This window comes from Simochromis diagramma, unplaced genomic scaffold (assembly GCF_900408965.1).
Source record: "Simochromis diagramma unplaced genomic scaffold, fSimDia1.1 OVJJ01000344.1, whole genome shotgun sequence".
Classification (NCBI taxonomy): domain Eukaryota; kingdom Metazoa; phylum Chordata; class Actinopteri; order Cichliformes; family Cichlidae; genus Simochromis; species Simochromis diagramma.
In genome coordinates this window covers 7,580,368-7,599,696 of record NW_024387375.1, presented here as the reverse complement: position 1 = coordinate 7,599,696, position 19,329 = coordinate 7,580,368, and the positions used below count along the sequence as shown (strand labels likewise).

General features: G+C 40.4%; 1 protein-coding gene across 4 annotated transcripts in view; it reads right to left on the bottom strand.

Annotated features, from left to right (window-relative positions):
- The window catches only part of grik4 (glutamate receptor, ionotropic, kainate 4), a 330,883-nt gene that overhangs the window by 70,981 nt on the left and 240,573 nt on the right, over positions 1 to 19,329 (bottom strand). For all 4 annotated transcript variants that reach the window (XM_040008873.1, XM_040008871.1, XM_040008872.1 and 1 more), the window contains one exon: positions 13,668 to 13,721. In XM_040008873.1, the coding sequence (XP_039864807.1) occupies positions 13,668 to 13,721 (54 nt within the window). The remainder of the gene's footprint in view (positions 1 to 13,667; positions 13,722 to 19,329) is intronic.

The following is a 19,329-nucleotide window of genomic DNA, read 5'->3' as shown; positions in this document are numbered from 1 at the left end:
TTTATAATTTTACAGAAAAACAAACTAATAAAAAAATACCTGCCTTTAAGACAGCATTGTAGGCGGATAAACAACTAGATGTGATCAGGTCAAAGATCAGTTACGCTCGACAGCATTTAGTTTCTCTGTCACAATAACAGCTATGTGTTTCATCAAAATAAAAGCTCCATCAGACTTATTAAAACAGCAAAGAGCTGGACATGTTTGCTCTGCACATCACTAATGACTTTCTGGCAGGCGCTAAATGGGGTACAAAGCAAAATCATTGGCAGAACTTGCAGAAATGCAAAAAGACGCATGGGTTGAGAAACACAAGCAAATGCACACTTATTAGGTTTTAATTAAAAACAATCATATGAGTATAAGTAAAAAATAGTATCTGTCCAATAACATGTTGGCCTGTCTGCTGTTGATTTACAGCTAAAAAGAAAAAAACTTCCTTAAGTTCCTTTAACTCTTAACTGTCAAGACCTTTTTATGTTAAACAGTGACAAACGTGCACAAAAGTCTTGGGAGAACACATAGATGGTGATAATTTAGGAGTAGAGAGGAGCTCCTAACTAAGTGGACATGCAAGATCTTTGATAAATTTCACATAAAATGTTGTGAAAGGTAAAGGGAGGGATTATGGGAGTGATGGAGGACAGCAAAAAAAAGAAAGTTATGGAGCACAGAGAGGAAGTCAGGTATGAAGTCAGCAACCAATTTCAACTTTCCAAATCAGACCCCTTGGTAGGCTGTAATTCAAGATCTGGGATTTGAAAGATAATAGGCTGTAATACAATTGTCAACACTGAGTCATCCAGACATGGGGCTCACAGGGAGAGTTGGCGGTAATAGGGCAGACGCAGAGTAATCAATACACCATAACTCCCTACACATACCAAGGCCCGAGTCTGGAAAGTGGAACGCTACACTAAATTGTTTACTTTCATTTAACAAACACGCCGCTACTGTCTGGCTAATCTCTAAAGATAAAAGGAGACTGGGGCACTTCAAGTCTAATAATTTTATGGTAAGCAAGCCTTCTCAGGGTGTGTTTTAATACTGTTAAAAAGTTATGTTTAGAGTGATAAGGCTTAGAGGTCTGACTTACATCTTAAACACTCCAGGTTGCCGGTAGTCTCTCGCATAGACGCTTCCCAATCTCTGCAGTCGAACACTCCATTTTTTCCCATTAATGTGAAGCTTTGTAAACGTCTAAATGTTTTCAATCAGTTCTCCCGGAGTCTCAATAAAATTATAATGACTTGAATGTGAACAGACCTCACGCCCCGACCTGTTAATCCTTAAAATTAGACATAAATGATTAATGAATGCCATTCACGAATGCTGATATGCATGTGAATGCATTTGTCATTCCCCTCGCTTTATGTGAGACAATGGAAAAGTCAGAGCACAAGACTTAAAAGAGATCATTCCCCCTCTGTGAAGAGGTGATTAGCGAAGGGATGACTAACTAGGTATCTAATCTGTCCTCCAATGGCCATATTTTAGACTTAAAATAGCTACCCGTTTGTATGCTAATCTGAGTGGAATCAAACAGACTTGATTTTACTTGATTTTTGTAGCACAGTAATTCATATAAAAGGTGTCTTTGGCACAGTAGGTGTCTGTTCTCCTGGTTCCATCACACCATACAAAGCCAGCAATAATGCATCATAACTGTAAACCCTTAGAGGCGTTTTCCAATTGCTTATTTGCCACAGTTAAATGGAACTTACGAAAGATGATATTTTAATAAAGTCGATTGTCTTCTGTGGCAATAAATAAATGATTAAGACATGAATGAGACCCAGATTATTAATCGTCTGTGCAATCAGATATAGTGTTTAATGAACTGATTGCAAGTGCGAATGAGGCAATTTACTCAGTCGCCATGTCAGAGAGGTCTGCAAAAATCAACCCATCAAAATTTCCTGTTTTTTGTGTTTGTTTTCACGTAAAAAATGGAAGAATTGCTGTTTAATGAAACAGAAGATTGCCTGCAACTCCTAAAACTGGATAAAAAAAAACTGCAATATAAGATGAATGCATAGTAAGGTTCCCTGGGCCCTGATGCAGGTTGATATTATTACTTCAACAGTGGATGATGACTTCAAGGAAATTCAAGGAGTATTGTTCTCCCTTTTTTAAACAATAAAATGCATTTAAATCTCATTTTATTGAGCTGGCTCACACTTCTCACCCATAATACATTTTCATCCCTAAAATTCAAAGCACAGAATGGTCGAGCCTTTTGACTCCCTTATTAATGATGTTATTGGATAGCTAATGGTGCTGAGAGACTGCACAGAATGAACGAGACCAGCCACTCAGCGTATGGATGGCGGTCTTAATAAAATATCATCTAAATCAAAACCAAACGAGGAAAGGGTGCACACTTATTAAAGTATCTAGCTGTCTGCAGCTGACATGTGAAGTGTGTATAATGGCTGTGAGCCTATGATTTCACACACTGGGCACTTTTGGTTTATAAAGTCATGGAGATTGCTGATAATGAAGAAACTGTTTACTAGGTTTTCTGCTGTTGCTCCTTTCTTTCTAGGCAACTTAAACAATGTAAATACAGCCACTCCACATCAGTAGCTTTTTAATAGAGCAATCAAGATTATCTGGGATTTAGTTGATTTATTAAAATTGCAGTTAGGGCCATAAGGTTTTGGACACTGACTCTTTTTTGTTTCACTTTCAGCTTTAATTCAAGGGGTTTTAGAAAGATTTTGTATTAACTGTTTAGGAATTACAGACATTTTCAGACACAGTGCCCCAGGCTCAAAAGTAATTAGACAAACTAATCACTTTAAACATAAGGATTATTTTTAATAATTGGATGAAAATCCTTTGCAATGACTGGCTGAAGTCTAGAACCCATGAACGTCTCCAAATGCTGTATTTTTTTTCCCTTGAGGAGCTCTGCCAGCTACATTCAGTTGCTGCTTTTTTGGTGTCTTCCTACCTTCAGTCTTGGATTTAACAACATAACAGCATGCTCTGTGGGGTTTAGATCAGGTGACTGACTTGTTCATTGATGAATATTCATTTTTTTTTTGCCTTGAGTGGCTTTTTGCCACTTTGGGTCTTTATCCATGTGCCTTGTGAGAGTCTGTCCTAATATTTTTGCAGCATTTGACTGAATCTGAGCAGGAAGTATATTCCTGCACACTTCACAATTTATTCTGCTGCTTCTTCCAGCGGTGACATCATCAGTAAACACTAGTGACTTATTTCCACTGGCAGCCATGCATGCCCGTGCCGTAAAACTGCTTCCATCATGTTTGACAGATGATGTGGTATGCTTCAGATCACAAGCTCGCTCTCTCCTTCTCCATACTTTTCCCTTCCCATCATGCTGGTACAAGTTCATCTCGGTTTCATCTGTCCAAAGAGGTTTTTTTGACAGGGTCTGATCTGGTCTTCCTGCCCTTCAGTGTAACCAGTCGGTGCATTATGTTGTAAACCCTCTGTGTTTCCTGAAGGCCTCTCTTGATTCTAAATGGTAAAATGATGAACTGGTACGTATAAAGTGCCTTTTACTCACTTTTACCACTCGCAGTGCTAAAAGAATGAAACCTCAAGTCTCATTCTCCATATCGCACACACTGTCTGCTGTATCTAAGCACTTTAACCCAACATTCACAATCCAACGGGTGCGCCAGGTGCAACTTCTAAAGATACTAAGCAGGAGCTAAGAACTGACTCACCAACCTTCCAATTTGTAGATGACCCCGTTTACCACATCAGCCAATCCAGAGCTGGATAGTGACACCCCTGCCTCTTTGTTCTTAACTGATTTGTTACCAAATAGAAGTTTCCAGATCCTATTTTTAGTCCTCACCTGAGCACTGCAGCTCTTTCTCAGTCATATTCTGTTTATTTTTGAGCCTCTAAAAATAGTGGACTGCACATATAAATATTTATAATTCTTAAATATTATACAGTTAATTTGTTGAACCACTAGAATAAAGCTAAAAGTCTGCACTTGATTAAAATCCACTGTGGTGGTGTCCAAACACATATGTACCTAACTGCAAATCAATCTCTGTTCTACAGTCTGATGTATATTCTCCCAGTAAAGCTTACATCTGAAACCAAACTAGCTAAGAAACAAACAATACCACCTTTCCACCTTCACGAGGTCAACCCGATCCCAGGAATATTATAAAATGGCCAATTTATAAACATTAGGATGAATGTCTACGTTAGGAGTGCATCAGTTACAGCCACTAAACAATTCCCCCTTCAGTTCGGGGATTACATTTGTTTATGGACAGTATTTATGCCACCCCCTCCAGCACTAAGTCAATAAATGCAATTGTAAGCAAAGTTTAGATGTCATCTTTGCGTTGCAAACAAGTAGCAGGTCAACAATATTTGGTGACACAGACTTGTTTTTGACATAATAATGACATAGTTTATATTCTGGCTGGTTGCCGCTCTCTGTTGTCACCGTCCACGTAGCCTATTACCTTTTCTATTACTCAGCTGATTGATTCTCAAACTCTGTGTCTAAACAGGAAAATATGAACTTTACATAAGCCGTGGAGGGGAATTAATTAAATCCCAATCATTTTCACAGTCACAGTGGCTGCTCTCTAAAGCAGTTTGACTGACAAGACTTACTTTGGGTTTATAAATCTTCTGTACCACGGTGCACACAGGAGATGGAGGGTGAGGTTGATGTGAAGTGTTTTATTTATTTATTTATTTTTTTATAGGATTGCTTCCTCCATTCATTCGCAGATATGGGACAAGAAATTTAAACAGAAGAATAAACTTGTGAAATTGAATTCTGTATTACCTAGACAATATTTTTTTGTTTGTTATCAAGGCCAGACACGCCCAGAGAGCAGGACACAGCGAGAGACACTCAGAGGGAAAGACACGGAGCGAGAGAGAGAAAGGATGCAGGATGCGTGTTTTTGGCAGAAAGAAAAGAGGTGAAATTATACGGACAGACGGCAACTATTATCTATCACTCTTTATTCAAGCAAACTGCACAAAAAGCAGACGATATTTGGAATAAGAAAGGGAAATTTACGAAATTATGTTTGCGCAGCTGGCAAGGCGGGCGTTACATTTCATCTGCGCTTTAGTGGCACATTCAGTCACGGAGTATTTTATCGTTTGACAGCATTGGGAGGAATAATTAGAGGCATGGAGCATGTCGAGCCCAGAACCCCAACTGGCCAAGAACAAATGGCAGAGAGCACGTCAGTGTCTGGGTAAGAAAAGGGATTAACTAGTGAATAACAGCATCGGCCATGCCTCAGAAGTAAAACCTCACACCCATCATCACCCTTCCATACAAACCTGACAATTAGCTCTTTAACACATATGGATGGAGAATGGGAAGGAAAGCTTTGGATTGCTGTAAGTTTATTTGTCTGTATTGGATCCGAGTGTGGAAACGCAGCCAGTTTGTTTTATCACTGCTGTTGGTTTATGACAGAAATTACACATCTTACTTCCTCGAGGCAGACAGACAGGCAGGTAGATAAGCAGGCCAAGATGTTACAGCTGTATGTATGTATGAGGGACGGGGATGTCGGGCGGGTGAGCGTGTTCATGAGTTTATTTATTTGAGTTTTATCATTCATGTGCGCGCAACTGTGTGCTTGTGTGTGCGTGTGTGACAGGCAGGAAGTGCGTTGGCAGCTTTTCAGGCATGGATGCGTGACAATGACTACAGTGACAAGAGGGATCACGGGTATGCGGAGGGGAAATGGAACATGAAGAACAAAACAAACAGGCGGAGGGGGTATATGTAGGGGGGTGGGGTTGGGGGTTGAACTGATGGCCCCCGTTTTGCACAGAAGGATAATATGTCAGCCGGCACAGTGTGTCAAAGTGTGTTTTTGGATTGTTTTGCGTGGATGAGAGTGTGTGTGGGTGTGTGTGTGTGTGTAACAAAGAAAAAAGACAGATAGAGAGATAGCACGCTTGCATCAAGACTCAAAACAACATCGCAACGTGAAAGTGTGTCAGAGGAGGCGCTGCTAGGCCCAATCTCGTGCTCACCTAACCTTCAAATGACATTAGGCGTCCCGTCAACATGCGATGAGTCACTCCCAACCTGATGTGATTTATTCAATCGTGCAGAGTAGCCTGGATCGCGGGACACAAATCACCCAGATGGAAGCCGTGGAGCGGGGCTGGGGCTGCGGGCTACGTGTGTGTGTCGGCAAATGTGTGCGCCTAAGTGGATTCGTGCACTTCTTGGTTGTTTTGACCGTCTGCGTGCATGCGCCGATCAGATTGTAATGTGCACGTGCAGGAGCTGTGTGCGTGCGTGCTCCATTACGTGCAAGCTGAAGGAGCTGCATGATGCCGGCCACTCGCGATCCATGAACCACAAAGTCGTCTTTTTCACAGAGAGAAGCCGTGAAAGCCCCGCGGAGCTCTACGGTTTCCCACCCTTTTCATGAATCATGTTTGTCTTTTAATCTCTCCACTCACTGTGACCCAAGGGCCAAGATTTCTATTAGATCTGACAATTAAGGCTCAGGATATTAACAGTTGGTATTAAGTGGACTTAATGGGGAGTGTGGAAAATAAACTGGCACGGAGAGCTTTATCGCGTAAAGTAAAAGAAACAATTTTTGATACTCTCTGAGTGATGCCCATGTGCCTTTTCCACCTCATCACCTGTGTGTCTAATTCACCATCAACTAAAGGGAATTTGTGTTCCTAGATTAAACACTACATTATCCAGGACCAGAGTCTCTGAAATCACAGAGCAACATTAATGCAGTGAGCAGCATGTTTCAGAAGCTAATTTGAGGTGGTAATATCTAAATTGTTATGGCTTTGAACAAAGAGACAAAGATGAACAAAGAAGAAGAAAAAAGACCCTTGTACATCAGGCAGCATCCTGCGAATATCATTAGCGCTAATGAATAGTCAATGAATGGCCACTCTTTCACATTTCTAATCTCCAAATAGAACTTACAGGCACATGGACGGTTGCCATTTATAAGTAATGCAGATTAGCAAACAAAGAGCAATAGCTGAGAAGCATGATGGAAACAACTCATGTTGCTTTGATACATTTGAATTGTACATTGCATAGCTGGAAACATCAGGCTGCGTTCACCAGAATGCAGTACAATAATTCTACTTGATGATGATGATAAGGGGGGGAAAGGAGCATCTGTACCACTTCTTCCTTCCCTAATTTCTCACTCTAGATTAATAACCTCAGCTCGAAACAGAATAAACCAAACAAAGTCAAAACAAAGAGTGAAGACAGTCAAATCCTTAAGTAGGCATGACAAACCCTCCCCTCGTGATGGGTAGCTGCGTGAAGACGTTGATGAGCGTCTTGAGATGATGATTCAGGGAAAACAGATTAGGCAGGGGAGCAGTCTGGCAGGTCGTTAGTCAGGGATGTCAGGACCAGATACAAATGAACTGTCAGCAGAGGAAGAAGACAGAAGCAGGGAATGGTTGGACAAAATAAAGAGACAAAAGGAGCTGAATGGAAAGAAAGAGGAGAGGGAGAGAGCAGACGCCAAATGAATGGGAAATTTAAGGACGACTCCGATTTATCGGACTAACCAATTTGTGAGGGAACTGTGGAGTTCCAGAGCAATAATTTAAACAATTAACAACTACAATGGCATTTATTGCTAGTAATTGCATTAAACATTGTTAAAACATGCATAATTAATCTTGCATGGCCTTCTTTAGAAATCCATACATTTACAATCAATTGTAATAACAAGAACAGACCAAGACTGCATGCAGTACCTCAAACAGAGCTCAAGATAATTCCTTCACAGCATGCATATAAACGAATCCCAGAATTCACAAAGATATAGCAAAAAATGTCAGATTTGCCAATCTCACTGTGGAAAAGAATAACTTCTTTACATCACTTCTAAGGTTGGCCGAGCTCCTGCTAACGGACGGACATGCAAACCAAAACCCATCATGTGATCCTCTTTGTGGAGGTAATGATGAATGTTTGAATTTAAGTACACAGTGTTTCATTCGGGTATCTTAAATATGACTCGTTCTAAATGAATGCTCGTTCTAAATTGAATCATCCCTCTGCAACATGCATCAGTTTGTGAACCAGAGAGGACTGGAGACATTTGCTTGTCTTTTTCATCTGTTTTTTTTTTTATTGGTTTAGAAACTTTAGGGAGAAGAATGGTATTAGGTAAGTAAGTAAGTAAGTAAAACTTTATTTATATAGCACCTTTCAAGATAAAAATCACAAAGTGCTTCACAGAAGCTAAAACCTAAAAATAAAAAAAAATTTAAAAAAGGTACCCATCCATCCATTATCCAAGCCATTCTGAAGCCAGCCAAGAGACCTCCCCAATGTGTTTTGGGTCTTCCTCTGGGCCTGCTCCCAGATACACATGCCTGAAACACCTAAGAGGTGCACTGTGGAGGCTGGGTGGTGGTAAGGAGGAGGGACTCTGGCTGGAAATTCAGGGCCCTTAATTGTATGTTATGTATTTGAAATGATTGTGGCAGCATGTTAATGTATTTACTGCATAAGATGCACGATAAATTAAAAAAACCTTTAGAAAGATCCTTCAGCGTAAGCACATTTTAACACAGTAACAATAATGTGCTTGAGTCATATAGTTTATTATACTAGCAGAGAGTCCCACCTGGATCAAGTGGCCATGTGAGAGGAGGAAAGGGGGAGGCTATTTAAAAAATGCCCAACTCGATGTTCAGCTCAGAGTCCATTAGCCAGTTAACGTGTCATGTTATTACAATATTTATATAGCGACGCTCCAAACTCATTTGCTTGTTGCCATCTAGTTTCAGCACTGCCTCTGTTGTCTAGACGAGTGGGCAGTGACTTAATACAGCAGGTTACCTCAATTAACCAGGATTTACTTTTTTTGGCAAAAACATCTAGAAATGCAGATTTATCAGGACACAAGACCTCTTTAAAATACTAATACGCAAAGTTGCGTGATCAGCGAGGCCACCACATCATGCACCCTTTTAGAAGCTAATTCCCAATCAGCATTACCCTCAGCAACTGCTTTTCACTTGACACGAAACTGCAAGCCCTCTGATTAACTTTCACTTGCTCCACCGTGCAATTATGCGCATAACCAAACTGAAAACTGTTGACAGCAATTTAGACAGATTAGATGTTCTTTTGATCAAAAGACATATTAAATGTTCCCGTTCGAGAGACACAGTTTTAGATTATGTTCTAGGTTAGCGACACATTTGAACTTTGCTTTCGTTTTTGCATAATTTCAAGTATCATCAGTGGGTGAAACGATCGGCCTGCACAGGATAACTAAAGATCACCAGAATCTAAGGCCATCGCCATAAAAAAGCTGTTGTTAATTCACTCATGGTTGTATGCCTCTGCCAGTATTATCAGGCCTCAGTTGTTGACTTTTCAACGTTTGGAGATAAAATGTCATTGCTTCATCGTTTTATCATATTTTACATCTGTGTGTAATATTGTCATAATTAAGTTCTTGAGTTATCGCCAAAAATATGATTTGTGACCTTGGTCTTTGAGGCTTGAGTGAATGTTTTTATGGATGAAGAGTTCAAAAACATAAAGCTGCCAGTGCAGCATATCAAACACATGCAGTCAATAAAAACTGCCCTCAGCTTATGTTTGATTAAAAATGAATGAAATCATCACAAGTTGACCTCTGACCTCGAGGTCAAGGCCACCGGGATTGAAACTTGTCCAAGATTTTTAGTAAATGCACCTGTTGTATGACTGTTCAAGTCCTAGCTGACTTCCTTCTTGAGTCATTTCATTTACTGGTTTTTCAAAAAACCTGACCTGCTCTCGACCTCATAACCTTGAGGTCGAGATCACTGAGATTTCAAATCATTTGAGATTTTTAGTAGACGCACAAATGCTCTCAATTTAGAAATACCCTATCAGCTTTTTACGGCTGAGGGTTAACAAAAAGTGGTACAGATGATGTTTGGATATTGTTTTTAGATAATTAGGAGAGTACACACATATACGCTGTGCATTCTCACACCCATGAACATGAACATACCACCTGTACATACATACCAGATATTACTGACTCTACCACAATTATCTTTATCATCTGTCTTGCTTCACATGTGCCTGTGGTTCAAGAGCTATCACCAAAATACATATTTAGAAGTTATTTCACTTTTAATAAATTAAACAAGTTATAAATGAAAAGCACTTATCATCTACAGCTCCCTTTGGGGTTTCATGTGCCAACTAGGGATGGACAATCTAGCCAAATGATCACATGACCGTCTTTTGGAATAAAATCAAAGGATACAGTGTCAATTACATGCTTGCCTGGATACACTTCTCTGCATTATGCTTTACTCTGAATTTAACCAGAAAGTTGTTAAAGTAGTGATTTTATTGCTGTAAGACTTTTTTGAGACGTTCTTCCTGGTAAAACCAGTCACATTCTTGCTTCGTCAATGTGGACTTCATGTATTTACTTAGCTGACAGTGAGGGGAAACTCACAGAAACCACAAGGCCTTGCCGATATTGTGATCGCCACGAAAGGATCAAGGATGTGTTCGGCAGATTCTGCAGACTTAAAGAATCCAGAGTGAAACAAGCCAGGAATTAAGATGGATAACACTGATGCACCTTTCCTCAAATATCAGTGAAAAAAGTATGACCTATTTTCTCAGTCTATTCTTTTATAAGTCTCATATTGAAATATATGAAAATTTACTCACCAGCCACTTTGTTAGGTACACCTTCATTGAGTGAATTCCAGCACTTTGCTGCACCTACCCCTAAAGAATTAATGCACTTTAAAGGACAAATGGGGTGAGACTGGGTAGTAGAAAGGTATACCTAATGAAGTGGATGAATGAATATAATAATAATAATATGAACAATTATGCATCTATCCAACTTATCTTGCAGGTCAGTGTGTGTAAGCTACAGAGATGTTTTGGGTTTTTTCCTTATAATTTTGTTTTCATTTTTTAGTAGCAGACTATTAACCCAATATTACATTTTATTATTTATTGGAGACTAGATATGTGTGATAAAACATGCTGGTGACAAAACTATTTAAAATGAGAAGGCAGAATGAAAAAGCTGCTGGTGTCTTCATCTACCTGAGTTCATAGTATTTAAAAAAAAATTTAATAAATCAAGCCAGCTACGAGAGCTTGCTGCTGTGATCTGAGACTATAAACATAAATAATTAATACTGTTGGACTTAAATGGAAACGACTTTGACCGTGATGTGTAAATAAACATTTTAATTTCCACGTCCCCACAGGTCGGCTTTGTGAAATGGCAGCATACTTCAAAAAGTACATGAAAAAAAACACAGGCATTGAGCGTATTATTGCTATTTTAGAAATGTACTATCGCAGTGAGATTGGAAAACAGGCACAACGAAATGAAGTGCGATGGAACAGAATGGAAGTTGTTCTCGTCCTCTTTTGTGTTGTTTTTATTTGTGTGTGTATGTGTGTGTGACGAACACAATGCGCAATCGGCACGGCCATTAAGAGCACAATAAATAGGATGAATCACTTATTACAACATCTAAGGACACAAACGTCCTTCTATTTTCTCCACTTACAGCTTCAGCATCACATCTCAGCCTGACAGGTATCATGGTCCTGGGTCCTTAACCCAGTATTTCGAGATTTTTTCTGGACTTGTTATTTATTTCATTAAAGGTACAAGATCGTTTATGTTCTAATTCTTGAGTATTTTATTTTCTAGTGTTACTTTTTCTTGTTTTATTTTTAGTTCTGCTTTCATTTCCAGTCTGTCCTAGTCTCGTTTCATTGTTTGTTTACCTTTGGTCTCCCCAGTGATGTCCTGCGTCTTTTTTGGTCTGTCTGCATTCTGTCTACATGGCCGTCTGTGTTCTCTATCTTGTCAAATTCACATGTCTTAGCCTGGGTGTTACTTAGTGTTTTATTTTGATAGTCCCATCTTGCATTTGTCAAGTGTCAGTTCTGGTTCCTGTGTCATTTCAGGTAGATTCTATTCAGATGCGTTCCCAGGCGTTTCCACTCTACCCCAATCTCCTCTCTCTGTATTGTGTCACATCCTCCATCGTGGTGTGTATAGCTTATGGTACTCTGGTTAGTTAGTTTGTTACTATTCTGCTTCTGTTACTCTTTTGCCTGCACGATAAAAGCAATGATTTTAAGTTATGTTGTGTCTGCTGAGTCCTGCACTCTCGGTTTTCCACACGCCCCGTTTTATGACACCAGGGGCACGATGCTGACCATTTTAATGATGCTGAAACTATTAACAATGCTGTCACTAAGCAATAGCTGCTTCTTCTTCTTTTCTTCTTCTTTTCTTTTTATAAAGAAAATGGTGGTAATGGTAGTAAGAGGGTGGTTGTGGTCATCATCTTGTATCTGCCATGAATCTGTGCTTTGTTCCACTCTTCAGCAGACCTGCTAGTCTGCAAGTGGATCGCAACAAAGGAAGAAACAGATGACAATGATCTTATTGAGGTGTGGAGGCAAGAGAAAAACAAGCAGGCTGAACAAAGAGAGAAGAGAAAGGAGAGCTACAATAAGAGAAGTGACTATGTCAAAGACTGTGGAGGAAAACATGAAGATGGCAGCAGCCCACTCCTAATGAGTCATAAATCAGCTTGATATGAATAATCTCTACAGCACTATTAGAGCAAAGTGTTTTGAACCTCATTAATTTCTATTAGGGAGCAGCTATCTTCTAAGTTTACTGTAGCATCAAATTTTCTCCAAGCCGCTTTCGTTACGATCGTCCTATAACTTTCACGGATCCCTTAACCTTTATGTGACCAAACGCCATTACTTCCTTTTCATTTTTAGCACATGTAACAAAACATGCAAAAGCTTGTTTTTAAGCATGCCCAGTGGACATTAAATATTCAAGAAATGCCTCTTAGACATTTCAGTGATAATGATTCAGCTGTTGGCCTGTTACTGCTTCGAAAGCATCTTTGTGAGGAAGCCTTTACTTTAGCTGCCTCCTCAGCTCTTTCTCTGTTTGCTGCTGTCACCTCTTTTAAAGGCAGTGTGACTGTAAACAGTATACAACACCTAGTAATGAAGTAACACAATAATCAAAGTAAGCAACTGTGCACTTCACAGTATGTAATGCAATGGGATTAAATCCATGTGGAAAAAGGTAAGTTCAGCTTTAAAAGCAGCAAGACAACCCATGTGATAGAACGATGACTTGTCGAGAGAGAGACCCCAGATTTTGCCCCCCGAAAATGCCAAATGGAGGGAAGGATGGATGAGTCACAGCAAGACTGATCAGAAAAAACAAAGAAAGACTCTAATGATGATGACTTCCTCATTCGTTCAACAGGTCCCGTCTGGCTTTCTACAATTATAATTACAAGACAAATGGCAGCACAAACAACACCAGCAGTTGCGGCAGTATGACTTATAATAATTAGTAATATTTATTTGTTTGGTCCAGAAGTGCACTTCACCCAGTGAGTGAGGCCAGAATGGCAACTGTACTCCGTCTCCAATTTGCAGTCACATTAAACGAGCAGAAAAAAAACTGCCTGTAAAGCCCTGATTAAATGAAGCTCTACAATTTCTCTGTCAGAGCTCTATCCACTCAATCACTCATTCAAGGCAGGAGCATCAATTAAAGTACTATTTTAATACAGCGCTCGAAATCAACATGTTACGCCCACGCCATTTTCCGTCTTCTTACCAGAGAGGTGAAGATGTAAGTGTAGTAGACTGACAGCATTCCCAGCTCTGATGCCTGCAGAGAAAAAAAAAGACAGGAAGGGCGACAGATGAAAGATTAAAGAGAATGTAAGAAAAGTGCAAGGCACATAGGATTGGTTATTGAACAAAATGATATTAAGTTTGAGGTCAAAGAAACACAAAGAGGTGGGAAAACAAAGCAAAAAGCAGGGATAGTGATAAAACAGGGTAGAGAGGTCAGTGATGCAGTGTAACTCGAACTCTGGTGTGAGCAGGCAGATCAAATGCACATCTCGATAACACCGGGCATATTCTTATCTGACAAAGGTTCTCAATAGAGCAGTTAATTTCTGAGGAGCATTAGTATGCCGTTCGACACTCTGTCTTACAATTTGATTAAATCAAGTCAGAGTGAGGAGCAGTTGTGAAGGACAGGGTGAACTTCTCATGGTTTCATTTCATTAAAGCCATCATAAAAGAAAAATCATGAAGGAACAGATTTTAGTGCCACAACGCACATTATCATTAAAACCAATTAAAACCCATAAACCTGTAAATATCAAGTGGTTGACAAAAAAAATGTTTTTAAAAAGTCCCACAGTGAGGAGACCAGATGTCTCTGTTGTGCTGTGGGGGGGGCATCATGTTCTCGTGGTTTGGATTCTCTTAGAGGAACAAGTCACATTAAATCAAACTTGTTATCAGTTATCTCTTTTATCTTATGATGAAACAGATGTTTGATCTGAATGAAAATGAGAATAATATCCATATAGTTTCCACACTGAAATTATTCTAAGTGTGCATCATCAGAAAGACTTTAATAACAGATATTTACCTGTGAGCCAAACAAAATCTTATTGTGTGCTGAGTGTGAGTATCAGGTGTTCAAACTACAGTAAATAATAAAATACTAAAAACATGAAAGGTGCTAATTATTACAGCCTTTTTATTATTAAACTCCAAATGACTGCACAAGATGTTTTTGTACAGCTTGTACTTTTGCAAACTTAAGCACGCTATTAATCTAAAAGTACCCTGAGCTTCTCTATGCACAGTAAATTACATGCTTCAGGGGGGTTGTTTGTTAAGGTCTGCCCTGGGGTTACACGGCAGGTAAGGGTAGCTAATGGTACAAGGCGGCTGAAATGTTCTCTCTTTGCAGAAAATACATAAAAAAACTGAATATTTCAAGCCACTGCCTCTTTTCTGTGGGTGACCTCTGCCTTTAATAGCACCAAACAGAAAATGACATTATGACCCAGAACGCTTTGTTTGCTACCCACACTTTATTCAGGATGTACAACACCGCCATAGCTAATGGCTGATGAAAAATCCCTTCGGTCTCTTTTGCTACTTTTGAAATAAGCCTTCTTGCGTTTTGTTTTGGGTTTTTCTTTTACTTTTGATCTTGTGGTTGTTCAACCACAGCTTTTGGTCAGAGTGCACAGTTTGCACTGCACCATATATACTGGACAAAGTCTTGTAATAAACAGCTGTGCACAGAATTGGGAGGCCTGACTAAATGAGATTAAACACAAAATGCTGACCTAAACCCGTCTGAATGCTAAAACCTCAGAGAGTGAGACCTTTGCCTGAAGACGGTTTGAAGTAAGATGTAAACAAACTAATAAGGGGCAATGTCTTGCATGACATAGGCCATTCCTGTCCCTTTAGACAAGCTTGGCGCTCTTATGATTATCTGAGACTCGTGAATATTCCAGTGCAGAGCTTTGATATGTTTGGCAACCGCACACTTCATATGAGGTTTGATTGCCAACTTTCTACCACCCTGCCACAGGACTGTCTTTTGACAGGCAGAGACAGACAGCGTGACGCAGAAAGAAGACGGGCTATGCGAGAGCCAGGGAGATGGATGAACAAGACCACATGGCGAGGGTGGTGTGAAGAAATAAAGTGAAATCCTCTTCACTGCATTTGGGTGCAGAGAAAACACAGAGAGAACAGAGAGTGGTGAGAAGAAAGACCAACTCCATATTCAAACTGAAGAGACAGATGGAGAACACACAGAGAGAAAGAGACAGTCCAGTGTGGACTCCTGCTGCTCTGTGGTTGCTATGGTGACTAGATGACCACTGAAAGACAACCTGAAAACTTTACTTAGACTGAAAACTACTGTGATATATATATATATATATATATATATATATATATATATATATATATATATATATATATATATATATATATATATATATATAAAACAAGGAACAATTAAAATAATGAAAAAACAAGAGAATCATCTTCTTCTCCATCCCTCTCCCAACCCTCTTCTGCCCCCACTCATTGTCACCTCCACTCTAGCTATCCATCTATTGTCTTCAAGAAATAATGAGGTGTGTATTAATTACTAAGAGACCATATGCTGCTGCCACACACCCTCGCTTCTTCAGCTCCAACCTGCACCGATCCCATTATTACTTTTTACAGCATAAATGTCCAAACAGCAGGAGCTGTATCAGTAGAAGTATTACATTGCTGTAAAAACAGATTTTTCTTTCTTTTGCGATATTTGCCAAAATATAACTAATTAGACAAAAATTACAAGATTAAATACAAAATGCAGTTTTTAAATTATGATTTTTCTTTTTTTATTAAGGGATAAAAATAACCAAACCAACCAGGCCCAGGTTGAAAAAGTGATTGCCCTCCCCAGACATGAATTAACGGTGATTAACCACATTTTTAGTTGATTTGACTTTCACTGGCCACGACCAAGCCCTGGTTACCACTACCCTTCCTAAATCAAGAAATCACTTTAATAGAAGCTGTCTGAGAACAGGAAGTAGGCTAAAAGTTCTCAAAAATCAACACATGCAATTCAGAAAACAATGTCACTGACATCTGTCAGTCTGGAACAGGGCAACAAAGCCATTTCTATGGATCTGGGACTCCAGAGAACCCCAGCAAGATCCATTATCCACAAATGGAGAAAACTTTCAGGGGAGGCCTGGTCTACCAAAATGACTCCAAATGCAATTAGATTAGATTAGAATTCGGGCTTCAACAATAAGAAGCGCGAAAACAGCATCCGTAGCAGAGCTCCACGGGGAAACTGCTGACTGAACAGAACACAAAGGCTTGTTTTGGGGATCCACCATCTGGTGGATATCCTGGACTGATGAGACAAAAGCTGAACATTTTTGGAAGGTCCTGTTACATCTGTCTTAACACTAACACTAGCCGTCCGACTGCGGTCTGGAGTGTGGGGCCTCCCTGCTGCTACGGAGTCGGGGCGGTCTGCCTCTCCCCACCACAGGGAAAAGGGTAACACCACCTGGGTCTGGGTGCAGTTCCCCCCTCCAGGGGCAAGGGTACCTAGACCCGGTTCGTAGAGTACGCTTGGGGAGTGTGATCGTGTGTACAGCGTCTCTTTATGTCTGTCTCCACGTTGGTTGAGTGTGGAGTAAGTGCATATGAGAGCATGAGGGTGGGAATGGATGTTTGTGTCTGTGTGTGCCTGTATGTTTGTGTCTATATGTCAGGTTGGGTATCAGACGCCACCTCTCTGGGGACATCTCAGGCCCTCCAAGGTTTGGAGGTCTATCTCCACCCACCACCACTTCCCCTGCCAGTGGCGGACTCCCTCAGGTATCGGTGCGTTGGTGGTTCTTTGTGTCTGGGGGTGGGCGTCCGGGTACACACCGGCTCACTCCTTGGCGGCCGCTTATCGGGGCCTGGAGCCTGGGGCTCGCTCGGGCCACTCCGGAGGTGGGGTGCCCCCGGCCTCTCGGCCTGGGGCTCGGTCACTCAGGCACAGCTGGCTGCCGGCGGAGCTCACGGGCGCGTCACTGCAACCCCCCCTGGCTTCTGCTCCGCGGCTGCTGAGTGAGCCCTCATCTGGGACTCTCCTCAGCTCTTACTGGGACAGTGGCGCGGCTGCCCCTCTGTTGGTCTTCCTTGGTCTCTTGTGTTCTGGGGGCCTCTGGATGTCTGGAGTTTTGATCTCCTCCATACCTGCTTCATACCCTGGAGGACGGGGCTGTGGCTCCCCACACCCTCTAACAGATCGTTACATGGAGAAACCTTTGGAATGCAAGCATGCTGATCCACACAGGTATGCACACAGGTGTACACACGGGTATTCACAGACGCGGATTACAGCTTTCTTGGCTGCTGCCTCAAAGCACATTGTGCGCTGTCTATCTTGCGTGCTGCACAATATCGTTTATTATTTAGTATCTACTGATATCTACTGCTAGCTAGTTTATTGTGATGGTGCCGTGTTTTTTATTATGTTGCTCTTTGTTGTTTGCTTTCTCTTCTGTTTTTTTTCTCCATACAGGTGACCCAGGTGTTTTGTTTGTTTGTTTGTTTTTTCTTTCTTCCCCCCTTCTCACCGTCTCTTCTCCCCCTTTGGTTTTCTCTCTCTCCCTCTCTTTCTTTCATTCTTTCTCCCTGTCCTATCCCCCAGTCATGTCTGTCCCGTTTGTAGCAACTGAAAATAAAATAAATTCATAATTATAATAAAGATCAATCAAATGGACCAATATGGCAAGGCCATGATGATCCACTTGGTAAAATAAATCCGCTTGGCATCTATCTTGGCCTTAAGACAACAATTCTGATGGCTAAAGATCCAAACGGGACACAGAAAAAACAAAAAAAACAAAAACAAAAAAACACTAACAGCATGTCATAAAAAGAACATCACACCAACACTCAAACAGGGTGGAGGTAATGTGTTGGTCAATTATTGCTGTAATTGATGGAACCATGAATTCTGCTCTGCACCAGGAAAGCCTGAAGGGGTTTGTGAAGCTAAATGCCACTTGAATGGCTAAAATAAAATAAAATAAAACAAAATTAAATAACATTTTGGAGTGGCCTAGTCAAAATCCAGACTTAAATTAGATTGAGATGGTTCAGCGTGACCTTACACAGGCCGGTCAAAATTCCTCCACAGTGATGTCAAAGAGTCATCGCCACTTATTACAAATGCTCGACTGCAGTTCTAACTTCCTAATTCTAAATATTAGGTCAAGGGAGCAAAATCATTTTACACAAGGCCATGTAGGTTTGGACAGACTGCCTTAATAAATGAAATCATCATTAAGAAACAGGATTTTGCATTTACTCAGGTTATCTTTGCAAAATGTAAAAGCAAAATATTTGAAAACATCTGAAACATCTAATTGTGACAAATATGCAAAAAAGAAATACAGAAAGAAAAGAAATCAGAAAGAGGGAAAATACTTTTTCACAGCACTGCACATTAAAGTAAACGTGTCTAAGGTCGTGTTAATGTTCCACAGCATTAATTACTGGTATGTGCTATTAGCAAAGAAACCACGCAAAGGTCACACTGATATGCTTCTGACAGAAACTGCACTCACTGATGTTGTCAGTCGTTTTGTCTCTGTTTATGTAAAAGAGGAGGAACCAGTAGATAATAAATTCCCTTCATGTGATACACTGTCTTAAAGAAAAAACACTTTAAATAAAATGTATGAAAGGTACAAAAGTGGAGAAAAGGCCTTTGTCTTCTGAGTCTGTTCTTAAACTAACCTGCAAAACATTTGGTGAAATCTTACTTCTCGACACTCAGTCTTTGGGATACGACTGGATTTTATGCACTCCTTCATGTGCAGTAATTTGAAAGGACATGCTTGTTTGGCAATATCGCTTCCGTTCATTTCCTTTTT